This window comes from Chelmon rostratus, chromosome 7 (genome assembly GCF_017976325.1).
Source record: "Chelmon rostratus isolate fCheRos1 chromosome 7, fCheRos1.pri, whole genome shotgun sequence".
NCBI lineage: Eukaryota > Metazoa > Chordata > Actinopteri > Chaetodontiformes > Chaetodontidae > Chelmon > Chelmon rostratus.
In genome coordinates this window covers 29,253,285-29,270,022 of record NC_055664.1, presented here as the reverse complement: position 1 = coordinate 29,270,022, position 16,738 = coordinate 29,253,285, and the positions used below count along the sequence as shown (strand labels likewise).

Here is a 16,738-nt window from a genome sequence, read left to right as displayed (position 1 = left end):
GACAACAGTTCTCACTTAAACCGTAAACCTCAATAGAGGGTTAATGATTGTTGGGATCACACCAGTCTGTGTGCTCGATGACTGAATGTGGTATGAAGGTGATCTGAGGAGATGATGAAGGTTCTCCTCCAACAGTCGGTTCACTGTAAACACATCAGAGCCACAAAGAGACAGCAGAGAGCAGAAATCTGAGAAAAAGCTCCAATAAAACACTGAAAGGAAGCTTCAGGTGTTTGTGTGTCACTGATTGGTAATCAATCAGCAGCTAAATGATCTTTGTTTCTCTGTTTGCTGCCACCACATTTTGTTTTCTTCTGCTGCTTCAGTTTTATAACTTACGAGACTCAAATGCAGTTTAATTTATTGTGAACATTGAAATTATGGTACAGACGTACATTTGCAATACAAACATTGCCTACGTGTGAAGATAAAGGGATTTAATCACAAACTGATGTGTCAGCTGAATTGAATTATTCTAACAACAGGAAATACGTAAACATAAGCAACCTCTCAGATTAATGTTAATGTTAGTTAATAATCATAGTTTCCACACGACAACATGACAAAAGTTTTCATTATTATCATGTGTAACTCAATTTTCAGTGTGGACAAAAGAAATGATCAAATTATTAGTGTTATCATTATTATTATTATTATTATTATTATTATTATTATTATTATTATTATTGCTGCTCTATAAAAACTACGACGTCATGTGAACACCGTTTCCTTAATTTGAATATTTTATCCTATATCAAAGTAGAAATAACACATTATGATGTGTTTTGTAATGATGGTAATCTAATAAATGGACAGAAAATGTGTCAGTCTCTGTATTACTTATTCATCCCCCTCATGTAATCAACACTTCAGATTCATATAGTATTTAAATCTTTTACGACAAAGAGTGCTGCACTTATGTTTCATTTAATCTCTTTTTAAAACAACACCCAGTGCAGAAACATATTTTATTTCAGAGTTTATCAAACACAAAGCAGTTTTGCATTCTGTATGCTTTCAGAGTTACTGAGCAATAAATACACTGGTGCAGTAAATATACAGGTTTAAGTACACACTAAGAGATTATTAGTAACACAAGTAAATGTAGGACACACAAACACATTTCACCATGGTGATAAAACTAATTTATTAGTCAGCTATTACTTATATTTAATAATTATCTGCAGAGTTCAGTGTGTACAACCTCATATCAATCAAATTAAACATATTTGTGCTCTTCAAACAATCACCTACAGTCAAATAATTTCATCAGACTAACAAGCATTTTTCACAATAAAGGAACTATACATTTGCATTTTGAACATATCTACATTTGTTATCCTTCAGTCACAGAATGCTTTAAAAACACAGTTTGGCCTGGAAATTAAACATTTGGGACATTTTCTCACATTTTATGGAGCAAACAATGAAGAAATAAATTGAGAAGACAATCATCAGATTCTCTGAACATTTCCTGACTTCCTGTCAGGTGCAGTGTGTGCGACAGCTGTTTAAACAAGTGAAGCACCACCAGCGCCCCCTGCAGGCTGCAGGTTTCGATACAGCCACATTTCTCTGCTCTGACAGTCTGAACAGCAGTGAAGCTGAGCATGTGCAGCTTGTCCTGAGGGGGGCGCTACAGGAAACATCATAGAGTCACTTAAATCGTTAGGAATCATCACGTGTCTGCAGGTCAAACTGTGTTTCTCTTCAGCTCTGGATGATGACGGACAGGAGGGGCGGTTGGATCTGGTCCGTGGCAGCCGTCTTCGTAGTTCATGCCTCCGTGGGAGACTCGTCATCATCTCCGTAGACCACTCCCTTCAGGTACGCTCGTTTGAACTCCTCAAACACCATGTCATCTGATTCGCTGCCGACACAGAGAGGAGAGGCAGATCAGTGACCTTTTCTTCCACGCTTTCAGGTGCTTTTTCTGCCTCACGTCAGCATCGCTCAGGCTGTTCCGAGCAATACGTCGATTCACTTGTCATCACTTAACAATTTTAACGAGCAGCAGCTTCAGGGACTTCTTTTGCCTTCAGTTTCACCTTGAATTGTTTATGGAGGTTATTGAAGCTGAAAGGAAAACCTACAAATACGCATCAGGGCGGAAAACAGCCGGCAACAACATTTCACTTCATTATGAGGGACGGACAGATAAGGACAGAGACAGACAGGTGATGGGGACAGACAGACAGGTGAGCAGAGAGACAGGTGAGTTGGTCTTTGTGTGGACGAACTGTTAGCTGATAAAGATCATGAATGAATTCATCATTCTGAACTAAACTGGAAAAAAATTTACACCACGAGGTCCAGCTCCTACCTTCCGGCAGGAGACTCAGGGTCCCCAGAACCAGACTGAACCACTACAAGAACTCATTCCTGCCAACATCCATCAGACTGCTGAACAACCAACAGGACCTCTTAGGTACTTACACGGTGCAATAAACTCCTGTCTGTGCAATATAATCTGTTTATATCTCTCTGGTATATAGCTGTGTACATGTATGTATGTATATACATATGTGTGTATATATGTATATATACATGTGTGTGTATTTATATATTTGTAATATACTTTTCTTTATATACATATATATATTTACTTCTGTGCAGTATGTTGCTGCTGTACTTTCTTGTTTGGTTCTCTCTTTTCTGTTTACACCTGTAAACTGCAGCTGGACGGAGTCCAGGAATAATTTATATATATATATATATATATATCTTATCTTATCTTATCTTATCTTATCTTAAACTGGTCCCCGCTGGATGACTTTTGAGGACAGGTGACATTTGGTTGTCTAACAAGATTAAACTCGCTTGAACTGTGGTTTCCTGCTCGTGGTATTAAACAGTCCTGATCTGACCTGAGATCTGCTTCGTGTCTGTGAAAGTGGGAGGAAGAAGCTGCAGGAATGTGAAAGCTCAGGTAGCAGCAGCTGAAACCAGCAGCTGAAACTGTCCTCATTCAGTTTCTGTCAAAATGTGGATCACTGCACATCATTTTTTTATTGATGTGTGTTTAGTTTCCAAATCGTTTTCAACTTGGAAACAACTCTTATTTTGTGCTCATAATAGTCCGATTAATATTAATTTATGATTGGAAACGTCATCCTTCATACTGAACTGTGCCTGACCTGAACGATACATTAGAAATTAAGAGTGTGTAGTTACTGTAATTAATGTTTTTGTTGTTGTTTTAACTGATGAAATCAAATCAGTGCCTGATGAACTCCAGCTGATAAGACAAAGTTCGGACAGTTAAATATAAATTATATATATATATATATATTTTAATTTGAAGGACTTTAAGTAGGAAAGTTGTAGTTTAGTTTTTAAGCCTGAAGTAATCAATGAATCGTATCTGTTGTGATGAAACTCAGCTTTGTAGTGGGACTGACTGAAACCAAAGACCTGTTTGAGGACTCTGCCGGTCCAGATCTGACTGTGATGGACAGGATGAACATTTCTGGAATACAACATAAGTGATCTTACCCCTCCTTGGCTGAGGTCGCCAAGTTCAGACAGGAGACGTGATGGAAGGAAAGAAAAGAGAAACAGTTTGAGTCTTTAAAATCTGTCACACTCTGACATTTCATGAGAAACACACACCTGAACAGGTAAAATACATCACGACTCCCACTTTTTCTTTTTCTTGGGGAAGGTTGACTAAGGAATTGTCCTAAAACACAAAGAAGTCCTGACAGGTTGTTGTCACTTGTTATTGATCCACAGGATAACAGTCTCATCTTTCAGGATGTGTGTCTTTGTCTCAGTCTGTCAAAGGACAAGAGACACAACAGTGTGTTTGTTCTCATGTAAAATGTATCATATTCGTTATTTTAACTGTATTTTTACTGAAGCTACAGATTAAACATTTTGAGACATTCATATGTGCTAACAGATCTACAAGTGAACCTCTGAACCCCACGGAGGAGGTTTATGATCTCCAGCCCTACGTCAGGACCCCCCTCATTAAGCCAGGGAGGAGGCCTGAGACCAGTCTGATGCAGGTCTGTGCAGGGCTGGATTCTCCCCTCGCCGTCCTGTGAGAGAGGACGCAGCCTGTGATGTGGACGCAGTGCTGTGGACGGACCCGGCGGTCCAGAGACGATGATCTGCTCTTCTCTTTTCTTTTTGTCTCCATAAATGTGTTTTCCTCACAGGTACAGACGTGTGTGTGTGTGTGTGTGTGTGTGTGTAATCTGTTTTGATCTGCAGTAATCTGGACGTTAATCTTCAGGATGTGACGCAGCGCTATTGAGATGAAAAACAGCTGACTGCTGTCAACGATACACAACAAGCTGCTTAAAACACACACACACACACACACACACACACACACACCAGGATCGGATCGGGATCCTGGACTGCTGGTCCGGGAGCCTGTGACATGTTTCCCCAGCACGTGCTGCTTCCTGTCAGAAAGGAAGCCGGTCATCCACCTGCAGGTAAAGTCAGTCACCGTCCGGGAGATGAGCTGAGATGATGGCGCTAACGGTGGAGCTAAATAGGTTCCGTTATTGTCAAGCATCATGTCTTCGGACCTGCTGGCTCTGTGACCTGCAGCCCTCTGGTCCACGCTGTCTCAGGTTGGGGGTGATGGTGGGGGCATGTCTCCAATGAGTTGTCTGAACACCACACGGCTGATGGCCAATCAGAACAGTGTTTCAGGATGGACGGACAGAGTCTGGTCTGCGTTCTGCCTCTTCAAATGCCTGTTGATGTCCCTCTTTAGGTCAGACATCAATAGTCGTCTTCAGTTGTCACTGTGATGGGGGAGGAGGGGGCCTGTGAGGTGGGCAGTTGCAGATTGGAGGGAGTCATGAAGGATGGTGTCAGGACTGTCCCATTTCCTTCAGATTGAATATCGATGTTCGATCCAACAGCGACGTCTCCATGAGGTGTAAAACAGAAGAAGCAGAAAAGTCCCTGTTTTTCTCCCCCAGTAGCTGAACTGAAGCTGAACTCAGACTACAGAGAAATATTCCAGGTAATGGTCCAGGTGTTTCAAGTCTGTGTCATGTTTCCTTCTGGTCGAGCTTGAGGGCATGTTTGCCCAAACCAGATGATCATGTTTTCAAAATAAAGTCAAACGACAATTTAACAACTAATTTGATTGTTTTGTCTCTTAAATTAATGAGCAGCCGAGTGAAAAACACTGAGAGAAATCTGACTGAGCGTCTTAAGTTTGTTGTTTGAGACTCGCCTTCTCGTCGGTCAGAATGAATTTAAAGGTACCCTGTGAAGTGGACAATGAGGTGGGGTGGTCTGTACCTGGTTCAGGTTTAGGATGCATCAGCCTGAAAGGAAGCTCCAGAGACACTTCGCTGTAAAACAAACACATCGGTGAGTCAGATCTGATGTATTTCCACACATCAGACACACAGAAAGGATTTGAGGGATATTACCTGGATCCGACCGTCCTGTCAGCGTTAACAGATGGAGAGAACAGAGAGACATGATGAGTTCAGGAACAATTGGATTTTAGTGCTGACCTCTGATATCAAGCTCCTCTCCTCTGGAACCCCCTTCCAGTTGTTGTCCAGGAGGCAGACACCCCCTCTACATTTAAGAGCAGCCTTAAAACTTTCCTTTTTGATAAAGCTTGCAGTTAGGGCCGGCTCAGGCTTGTCTTGGACCAGATCCTAGTTATGCTGCTATAGGATTAGACTGTCAGTCTGTTCTTCTCTCCCTCTCCATCTGTGTGTGTTATGTAAGGGATAACGTATGTGAGCAGGTTCCTGTGGAGAAATAAACCCTGACACAACCCTGCTTTATCCCGCTTAGAACACGGCTTACTACAAGGCTGAGGGATCGGCTCAGGCTACCCGGGGGCTTGGTCGGGAAGAAAGGAGGGCTGAAATATCTGCGAGTCTTTCTGCATAACAACACTTTTTTACAGAAAAACTGGGATCATGTTTTAGAAAAGGTCAAAGGTCATACAGAGGTCTCGTTCTAGTCTCAATAACCTGGTTTCTTCTGCTCTGTGGCACCGGTTGGCCTGCATTGACCCCCCAGCTTCTCTTTTGTCAAACATCCAGAGACAGTTAGTGGACTTCTTTTGGGACAGGTTGCACTGGGTACCACAGAGCGTCCTGTTTCTCCCTAAGGAGGAAGGTGGGCAGGGCCTGATCCATCTGGCCAGTAGGGGTGCTGCCTTCCGCCTCCAGTTTATTCAGAGACTGATCACTGGACCTACCCCCCCCACCACCACTACCACACACACACACCCTGGACTCTAAATGCCCCCCACCACACACACACACTCTGGACTCTGATATGCCCCCACCACACACACTCACACACACACGTATACACCCTGGACTCTACAAACTCTCACTGATGTGAACCCCTCCCCTCAGGAAAACAACACACTGTCACTTTATTCACCACCAGTTGTTAAGCTAATTCTTTTTGCACTACCGTTTACATTTGCACTATTACATTCTCAATGTTTCATTGTTTAGTTTGTACAATTTTTACTTAGTTTGTACAGTTTTTATCTAGATTGTACAGTTTTTATCTAGATTGTACAGTTTTTATCTAGATTGTACAGTTTTTACTTACCTAGTTTGTACAGTTTTTATTTAGATTGTACAGTTTTCTTATTTATCTCTTTTCTAATATATGTCCTGTCACAAAGGGTTGAAGAGTAACGCAATTTCGATTCTCTGTTTGTCCTGTACATACTGCAGAATTGACAATAAAGCTGACTTTGACTTTGACTGACTTTGACTACAGACCTGGTGTGGAGACCCACATCCTGCTGCATCCTCAGGCAGTGTGGTGGTCTAGGACTGGGTCTGTCTCTGTTTTTAATGGACCCCAGTAAGCTGAACACTTCACCTCTGCCAGCCTTTTACAGGAGTGTCTTTTCAGTGTGGACTTGGCAGCAGCAGGCGGACTCTCTTTACTGGCTTCTGCAAGAACCAGTACTGTTTGGAGGACATTTAACCAGTCCGAGCTGGGGTGGACCCACTCTGTCCAGACTGCTTCGGACTGCTGGAATTTCCACTCTGGGCCAGGTGGTGGAGCTAACCGGACCTGTGTTGGGCGACCCTGCTGGACTTGCGGCTTGGCTGAGAGTGAGGTCAACAAGAGTCATCAACCAGCTGCTGCAGCACTGGAGACATCAGCTGACAGGACACGAATGTATTTTGTTGAAAGACTTTTGTGGTGGTGCACTACTACCAAACTGTGCAGACCCGTATCCTGTCATCAGACTGTTTCCTGGTTTTAAAAACTGTTCTGGTCCTTCACTCGAGCCTGTCGACCCTGTAGGTGTTTCTATGGAGGACGCCTCAGGGAAGACGCTGTACAAACTGTTGGTAAAGACTCTGAACCAGAAAAAACTGAACGGGCGCAGTGACACCCCGTGGAGGACTTACTGGTCCTTAAACCCTCCATTCAGGCCTGCATGGAGGTCCTTGTACAAACCTCCTCTAGCAGGGAAACATGGAGACCTGCAGTGGAGGATCCTACATGGCGCTGTAGCAGTGAACTCCTTCCTCTCTGTGATCAACGCTGCTGTAGAGGACAGATGTCCCCCCTGCAGCCACAGAGAGACGGTGTCTCACTGCGTCTCACAGCTCTGTTTCTGCTGCTGGAAACCATCTTCAGTAGATGTGGAGAGGTTTTCACGAAGCAGGTTTTTATCTTTGGTTTTAAATACACTCGCCAACAGAAAAACAAAGGACAGCTGCTGAACTTTGTTTTAGGACAGGCAAAGATGGCGGTGTATGTGAGCCGGAGGAGGAAGGTGGAGGAAGACTTGAATGTTGACGTGCTTCCGGTTTTTGTGAAAATGGTGAAGTCCAGACTGATTATTGATTTCAGTTTTTACAGGGCTGTTCAGGACCTGGACAGTTTCCAGGTGAGGTGGGGTTATGAGGGGGGGCTCTGCTCTGTAGCAGAGGGACTGCTACACTTTGGACATGTGCTGATGTCACTGTAACATCTGTCAGTTAGTCTGTTTGTGTGAATGTCCTGATTATTGATTTTATACAGCGAACAAAAAGACAAATAAATGTCTGGTTAAAAATCAAATCTCTCTCTGTCTCTATGTCTCTGTCTGTCTCTCTGCCTCTGTCTGTCTCTATGTCTCTGTCTCCATGTCTCTGTCTCTATGTCTCTGCAGAGCGGTTCACACTCACCCAGAAGCCATCATCTTCACCACAACCTTATAGAAGATCAGCATCCCCTGAACCTCCTTCAGCACCTCCTGCTTCACTCTGAGACAGACAAAAAGAGACAGAAAGCTGTCTTCAGTCTGTCCCAATTATGCAATCATCATGAGTGTCTCTTAGTGTGTCTCTCAGTGTGTCTCTCAGTGTGTCTCTCAGTGTTTCTCAGTGTGTCCCTGTCTTTCTCTGTCTTTCTCAGTGTCTCTCGGTGTGTCTCAGTGTTTCTCAGTGTCTCTCAGTGTTTCTTAGTGTGTCCCTGTCTTTCTCTGTCTTTCTCAGTGTCTCTCAGTGTCTCAGTGTGTCTCTCGTGTGTCTCAGTGTTTCTCAGTTTCTCAGTGTGTCTCTCAGTGTGTCTCACAGTGTGTCTCTCGGTGTGTCTCAGTGTTTCTCAGTGTCTCTCAGTGTTTCTTAGTGTGTCCCTGTCTTTCTCTGTCTTTCTCAGTGTCTCTCAGTGTCTCTCAGTGTCTCAGTGTGTCTCTCAGTGTGTCTCTCGGTGTGTCTCAGTGTTTCTCAGTTTCTCAGTGTGTCTCTCAGTGTGTCTCACAGTGTGTCTCTCAGTGTTTCTTAGTGTGTCCCTGTCTTTCTCTGTCTTTCTCAGTGTCTCTGTGTCTCAGTGTGTCTCTCAGTGTGTCTCTCGGTGTGTCTCAGTGTTTCTCAGTGTCTCTCAGTGTCTCAGTGTGTCTCTTGGTGTGTCTCAGTGTTTCTCAGTGTCTCTCAGTGTTTCTTAGTGTGTCCCTGTCTTTCTCTGTCTTTCTCAGTGTCTCTTGGTGTGTCTCACATGCTAGATGAAGCCAGGTTGGTGTCTTCATGTTTGAGCCGTCCATCCAGAGCGAGTCCCCTCCTGTCTTTGTTGTGAGCCAGCAGAGGATACAGAGTGTAGTCCTTCTTTAGGGAGGTACCAGAGGGAACCGAGTCACTGCAAAGACAAACACACACACACACACACACACACACTAAAATGTCAAAATAAAAGGCCCTCGGGCAGAACGTGGCCTTGAGCTTAACGAGCAGGAGCTGAACTCACCTTGTCTCTTCTTTGGCCACTGATTTGACGTACTTGTCGTTGGAATAAAGAACAACGTTGGTCACCTGTTCCACTGAACACAGAGACAGAAGAGTTTGAATTAAGAGTCAACAGAAACTGAACGTATTGATCTGCACATGAGTAGAAACAACAGTTATTAAATGAACACACGTGTTTGTTTCCCAGTCTGACTGAACAACAGGTGAACTCAGGTGAGTCCGAAACGAGTGAAGTCACCTGACACACTGATGTCTTTGATGTTCCTGCTGGACGAGTTAGTGATCTCTACATTCACTGTGACAGGTTCACCGTGGTAGAACGTCTGAGAGACAGACAGACAGACAGACAGGCAGACAGTCAAAGACTCAAAGAGACAGACAGACAGTCAAAGACTCAGAGAGACAGACAGAGACAGACAGACAGTCAAAGATACAGAGAGACAGAGAGACAGACAGAGACACAGACAGACAGACAGGCTGTCAGTCAAAGACTCAGAGAGACAGACAGAGACACAGACAGACAGACAGTCAAAGATACAGAGAGACAGAGAGACAGACAGAGACACAGACAGACAGACAGACAGGCTGTCAGTCAAAGACTCAGAGAGACAGACAGTCAAAGACTCAGAGAGACAGACAGTCAAAGATACAGAGAGACAGACAGTCAAAGACTCAGAGAGACAGACAGAGACACAGACAGACAGACAGACAGACAGTCAAAGATTCAGAGAGACAGACAGGCAGTCAGAGAGACAGACAGAGACACAGACAGACAGTCAAAGACTCAGAGAGACAGACAGAGACACAGAGACAGACAGATAGTCAAAGATACAGAGAGACAGAGACACAGAGAGACAGACAGTCAAAGACTCAGAGAGACAGACAGTCAAAGACTCAGAGAGACAGACAGAGACACAGAGAGACAGACAGACAGACAGACAGTCAAAGATACAGAGAGACAGAGAGACAGACAGTCAAAGACTCAGAGAGACAGACAGAGACACAGAGAGACAGAGAGAGGCAGAGACACAGACAGGCAGTCAGAGAGACGGACAGTCAAAGATACAAAGAGACAGACAGGCAGGCAGAGACACAGACAGACAGTCAAAGACTCAGAGAGACAGACAGGCAGAGGGACAGACAGAGTTAGAGAGACAGACTTTGCTTCATGTTGACGTGTTTACGAAGGTGTAACAGTGCGTTTATCCAGTCTGTGAATGTGTTTGTAAACATCGTATCTTTTTTAATATTTGTATCTTTGATGTACAAACAAACAAACAAATAACAACAAAGAGAAAAATCATGTCTCATTGAAGAACAGGGATGCAGTCCTGGTGGGTGAGACCCTGAAGGCCCGTCTATCTGCCCGTCTCACCTCTTTGGGCAGGCTCAGTTTGACGTGCAGCGGTTTATCAGACATCAGAAACTCAAAGGTGGTTTCTGCTACTGGAGCCACTTTACTGTTCTCTGGACTGAACTGGATCTTACGGATAGTGAGACGAACCGAACTCCTGCAGACACACAGCAAATTTAAATAAAAATCAAGCGATATCTAAAAGGCATAAAAGAAAATAATTCCATCACTATTGTATGAGTGCAAAGGTAACGTGGCTGCTAAATGAATTCATAATAATGATAAAAATAATTCACTGCTGGTGAACTCACTGTTTCTCAATCTTCTCATCCTGGTTCTCACCACAGAACGCTTTCACCTCAAACTCCACCGCACATTTCTGTCAGAGATACATGACGGGATCCACGGTCACACATAGACATTAATGGGATCCACAGTCACACAGAGACACAGACGTGATGGGATCCACAGTCACACATAGACACACAGACATTAATGGGATCCACAGTCACACATAAACACACAGACATGACAGATCCACGGTCACACATAAACACACAGACATTAATGGGATCCACAGTCACACAGAGACACACAGACATGACGGGATCCACAGTCACACATAGACACACAGACATTAATGGGATCCACAGTCACACATAAACACACAGACATGACAGATCCACGGTCACACATAAACACACAGACATTAATGGGATCCACAGTCACACAGAGACACACAGACATGACGGGATCCACAGTCACACATAGACACACAGACACTAATGGGATCCACAGTCACACACAGACATTAATGGGATCCACAGTCACACATAAACACACAGACGTGACGGGATCCACAGTCACACAGACACACAGACGTGACGGGATCCACAGTCACACATAAACACACAGACGTGACGGGATCCACAGTCACACAGACACACAGACATTAATGGGATCCACAGTCACACATAGACACACAGACATTAATGGGATCCACAGTCACAGACACACAGACATGACGGGATCCACAGTCACACAGACATGACGGGATCCACAGTCACACATAGACACACAGACGTGACGGGATCCACAGTCACACATAGACACACAGACATGACGGGATCCACGGTCACACAGAGACACAGACATGACGGGATCCACAGTCACACAGACACACAGACATGATGGGATCCACAGTCACATAGACACACAGACATTAATTGGATCCACAGTCACACATAGACACACAGACATTAATGGGATCCACAGTCACATAGACACACAGACATTAATTGGATCCACAGTCACACATAGACACACAGACATTAATGGGATCCACAGTCACAGACACACAGACATGACGGGATCCACAGTCACACAGACATGACGGGATCCACAGTCACACATAAACACACAGACATGACGGGATCCACAGTCACAGACACACAGACATGACGGGATCCACAGTCACACATAAACACACAGACGTGACGGGATCCACAGTCACAGACACACAGACATTAATGGGATCCACAGTCACACAGACACACAGACTTCATGGGATCCACAGTCACACATAGACACACAGACATGGCGGGATCCACAATCACAGACACACAGACATTAATGGGATCCACAGTCACACATAAACACACAGACATGATGGGATCCACAGTCACACATAAACACACAGATGTGACAGGATCCACAGTCACACAGAGACACACAGACATTAATGGGATCCAGTCACAGACACACAGACATTAATGGGATCTCTTCCAACAGGCAGGTTGACGCAGTTCAAACATTGCTGAGGAAAATCTAGAACACCTGTTAAAAACATACTTTTGAAACAGAGTGAAGGTGATGTTACCTTTCCCACATCAGATGGTCCAGGCTGAAGAGCAACAGAGCAGGGCAGGTTGTCTGGAAACTGAAACACAAACATCTTATAAATAAAATCTACTGGATTTGATAAATCATCATTCGTTTGTTTGTTCAGTGTTTGTTCAGGTCTGTGTTCAGAGGCCTGTTCAGGTGTGTGCTCAGGTGTCTGTTGGAGACCTGGACCTGGGAAGGAGGTGGAAAATATGTGCATGTATGTTTTTTTGTTTTTTTGTTTTTGTCTCAACGTCTCACCTCGAAGAAAAAGGGGAAAGCATTGTCTCCCAGCTTTCGGAGCAGTTTCTGCTGGACCTTGGTGTGAGTCAGCTTCTCTTTGTCCTGCAGCTCAGGGTAAACCTGCCGGGTCACCAGGAACAGGTCCCTCCTAAAGGCCACACCCATCACGTCCATGTCCTGACGGCCGTATCGAAATGTGCAGGACAGCATCACGTACACTGAAGACACATACAAACATCATGTTAGCAGTGATGACAGGCATAAAAAAAGACAAAAACATTTTCCAGTGAAAGTTCTTCTGAGGTTAATGTTCAGCTCCAGTCTGCACTGCAGCGGAACAAGCACCACAATGTCAAACGACTCCAGTCCAAGCACAAGTCCTGCATTCAAAGCTGCCCTGAAATATAAAAGAACTGGCAGTACCAATAATGACCACCAGATGCTGGATCCACAAAATCTCAGTATTTTCATAGTCCCAGGTTAATAATATCTTTCTGTTAAAGGAACAGTTACATTTATTCATTCTACGGCGTTTACATGAGCTTGAAACCACTGTCATATCTATATGCAAATATACGCTACTGCCAAGAAATAGTCCAGCACAAAACTTCCTGTAAAACAGCAAATTGTATTTTCTAATTGTATTTAATTGTATTTATTTTTTTTATCCAAGTTAAGATGGAGGACAAAAATAGATCAAAGTTTAAATGCAGCCAATTATTAACTGTCGACGAACTCACGTTATGTTACAGGAATGAGTTATTAAAGTTGTGCATCGTCTGCATAAAATGATGAATCAGAGGAAGACCAGAGAAAAAGATCGGTACCGAATATTCTCTGTTGAACGAAAACACAAACATGTCACCTGTAGATTAAAGGATCAGTCACTAAAACAATGCATTTAAAAGAATGTGATCACCCAACAAATAAATGTATAATTCTTCTTTAATGGCTTTGATATTGTCGCCTTGTCCCGTGTTTGTCTTCCATTTCTGTCAATACATTAAATTCCATGTTCTCGTTCAGGCCACAGAAGACTATAACAGATTATGGTGTTTTCATCTGCTGATCTGAAATCAACGACATTTTTAATTACAAGATCAAATACAAGGAGGTCAACAGTGAAATATACCGACCTTTCCTTCCTTTGAGCTGCACAGGGTCGATCGCAATAACGCCATCTTAAAGACGAGACAGAAAGAAGCGTGATCTGTACAGCGTTTAGGATCAATACTAAATGTGCACGTGTGCACCAAAGCCCACGATGGCATGCCTGAAAATAAAGCAGTCCACTTGAGGAGGTGCACGTGTGCATCAGCCTCATATCCCTCCCTCTACATGCCCACAAAATGTTCATACACATGGGTCAAAGTTTACAGGTGTGCACATTCTCCCAGTGAGACCCAAGTTTACGTTTTCCTTCTACTTCTGAACATCTGTCTAATGACCCTCAACATATTCCCTGAGAATTAAAGGAACATCACAAAATGTTCAAGTAAATCCTCAGACATCAAATGAGAAATAAGGATCAGTTTTATCTCTGAGCGTAAATAGCTTGAATAGTTAAATTCTGAAAAAGTTTTGCTGTCAAAGCGCCCCCTGGTGGACATATAATTAGAGAAAAATACACATCTTCCAACAACTGCGTTACATGTTGTACATTGTTAGTTGCCTTGTTTTTAATCACCAATCATCGTAAAACTGATCTTTAAAAGGATTTCCAGGTTTAGTTGGAACTCACCGACTGGATCTACAAAGTCACAGTGATCCACAAAGTCCCTCTTGGCCATGTAGACCGCCACCTGAAATTGAGATGGTTGCTTGATTGAGTGGAGGTTCAGTGCCTTCAGTGGCAGCCTTCACATCATCAGGTCGTCACTGTCTAAAGACTTTCCCTCCGACATGGATGTTACTGGCACGTGCTTTTACTCCAACCAAAGGACAGTCTGTGCAGAACTTACCGACTTGTCACGGGAAACCTTCTTAAAGACGACGTGTTTCGGACTCATGGTGGCCGACTGATGTCTCGACCTGCAGCGCAGAGACAATGTGACATGAACTTTCTCAGAGTTAAAGACTAGACTTCGTGGTTGGTCCGTTTCACAGTCCCTCATGTTGACCTGAAGAAACAGTTGTGCCTCATTGAACAATGATTATTTCTGGTTTTTAACAAACTCAAGTTTCTCATATAACTTGAACCAGTCGTACATGTTAAACAAAGACCACCGGCAGTGTTTTTAAATGTATGTTTTGTTGGTGTGATGCAGACTTTAATGTACTTGAATAAACATAAATATATGAATGTATGAAACAAACTTTCGAAATACAATCTGTCAAACAAAATCTGAATTAAATATTTGTTTTACCAACTGGATCATTTAAAAAATGTCAAATTTCAGTTTTATCTTATTTTATCTTATCTTAAAAGATATTCACATTTTTCAATTCTGTCTTAAAAATAAAATAAAAGCAAAACACTGAAGAAGTTTTCAGACGTCTAGATGATATGAAGCTTCGACAGTTTGAGTTCCTTCATGTGTGTCAGACGGCAGAAGCTTCAGTTCAGTCCTCACTCACATCAAGATGATGTCTCTTTCCAGCCAGAGTGATAATAATAATGATAATATAATAATAGTAGTAATAATAATAATAATAATAACAATAACAATAATAATAATAATAATAATAATAATAACACACCCAGTAACTCTTTCAGTCTGCTGACGGACATGTGATTATTGTTTTAATTGAGATTTAAAGAAAGTAAAACAAGGACTGACCTGAGAGCAGCAGTGATGTGTGGACGACGGCAGGTTTCTAACAGCTGATCAGACCCACAGAGCTGCATTTATAATGGACACACACACACACACACACACACACACACAGCCTGGTCAGCATGCTGATCATTACAGACTGAACACACACACACACACATGCACACACACACACACACACACACACACACAGCCTGGTCAGCATGCTGATCATTACAGACTGAACACACACACACACACAAACACACACACACACACACACACACACAGATAATCCTGCACAGACAGGAAGACCTGCAGCTCTACAGACATGTTAACTGTTGTCAATCCGTCGCGGGGGCAGCAGTCTAAGCAGGGATGCCCAGACACTTCCTCCAGCTCTTCTGGGGGGACCCCGAGGCGTTCCCAGGCCAGCTGAGCGACATAGTCCCTCCAGCGTGTCCTGGGTCTTCCCCGGGGCCTCTTCCCGGTGGGACATGCCCGGAACACCCTCCCAGGAAGGCGTCCAGGAGGCATCCGGTAAAGATGCCCGAGCCGCCTCAGCTGGCTCCTCTCGACGTGGAGGAGCAGCGGCTCTACTCTGAGCTCTCCAACCCAGAGGGGGCAAGCCACCCTTTTCCAGTCGAGAACCATGGCCTCGGACTTGGAGGTGCTGATTCTCATCCCAGCCGCTTTGCACTCGGCTGCAAACCGCCCCAACACATGCTGGAGGTCCCGGTTCGAAGAAGCCAACAGGACAACATCATCCGCGAAAAGCAGAGATGAGATCCTGTGGTCCCCAAACCAGACTCCCTCCGCCCTGGGCTGAAATTCTGTCCATAAAAATAATGAACAGAACCGCTGACAAAGGGCAGCCCTGCCGGAGTCCAACATGCACTGGGAACAGGTCTGACTTACTGCTGGCAATGCGAACCAAGCTCCTGCTCCGGTCAGCCGGACCGGACGGCCCGTAGTCGAGATTCAAGATTCAAGATTTCTTTACTGTCATTGAGCGTGACGTCAATGAACTTTTCATTGCAACCCCCCATGTTAGAAACAAGATAATAAGAAAGATAAGAAAGAATAAAATTAAGATAACTACAATAAAATAAACCAACATGCAGTAAAAATATTTGTTAATACAATTAGAATATACCAGAAATGAAAATATACTAAACAATAAATATACCAGTGAAATGTACCAACATACTAAAATGTATATAATTTGGTTCAGTGTGTGTGAACTTAAAGGTTAAGTACACAGAAGGTGGAGGTGGAGGTGTAAAGTGCGG

The 16,738-nt window shown here is 43.7% G+C and overlaps 1 protein-coding gene across 1 annotated transcript; it reads right to left on the bottom strand.

The window, feature by feature from the left end:
* Window positions 1–960: 960 nt before the first annotated feature.
* sagb (S-antigen; retina and pineal gland (arrestin) b) lies at window positions 961–15,497 on the bottom strand. The gene is made up of 16 exons (XM_041940471.1): window positions 15,471–15,497; window positions 14,652–14,721; window positions 14,432–14,492; window positions 13,827–13,871; window positions 12,709–12,908; window positions 12,443–12,502; window positions 10,875–10,942; window positions 10,585–10,720; window positions 9,448–9,532; window positions 9,211–9,283; window positions 8,965–9,102; window positions 8,157–8,234; window positions 5,412–5,426; window positions 5,278–5,330; window positions 3,496–3,505; window positions 961–1,870 (listed from the first exon to the last, which is right to left on the bottom strand). The coding sequence occupies exons 2-16, from the start codon at window positions 14,697–14,699 to the stop codon at window positions 1,777–1,779; spliced, it is 1,164 nt and encodes a 387-aa protein (XP_041796405.1). The 5' UTR covers window positions 14,700–14,721; window positions 15,471–15,497; the 3' UTR covers window positions 961–1,776.
* Window positions 15,498–16,738: the final 1,241 nt, after the last annotated feature.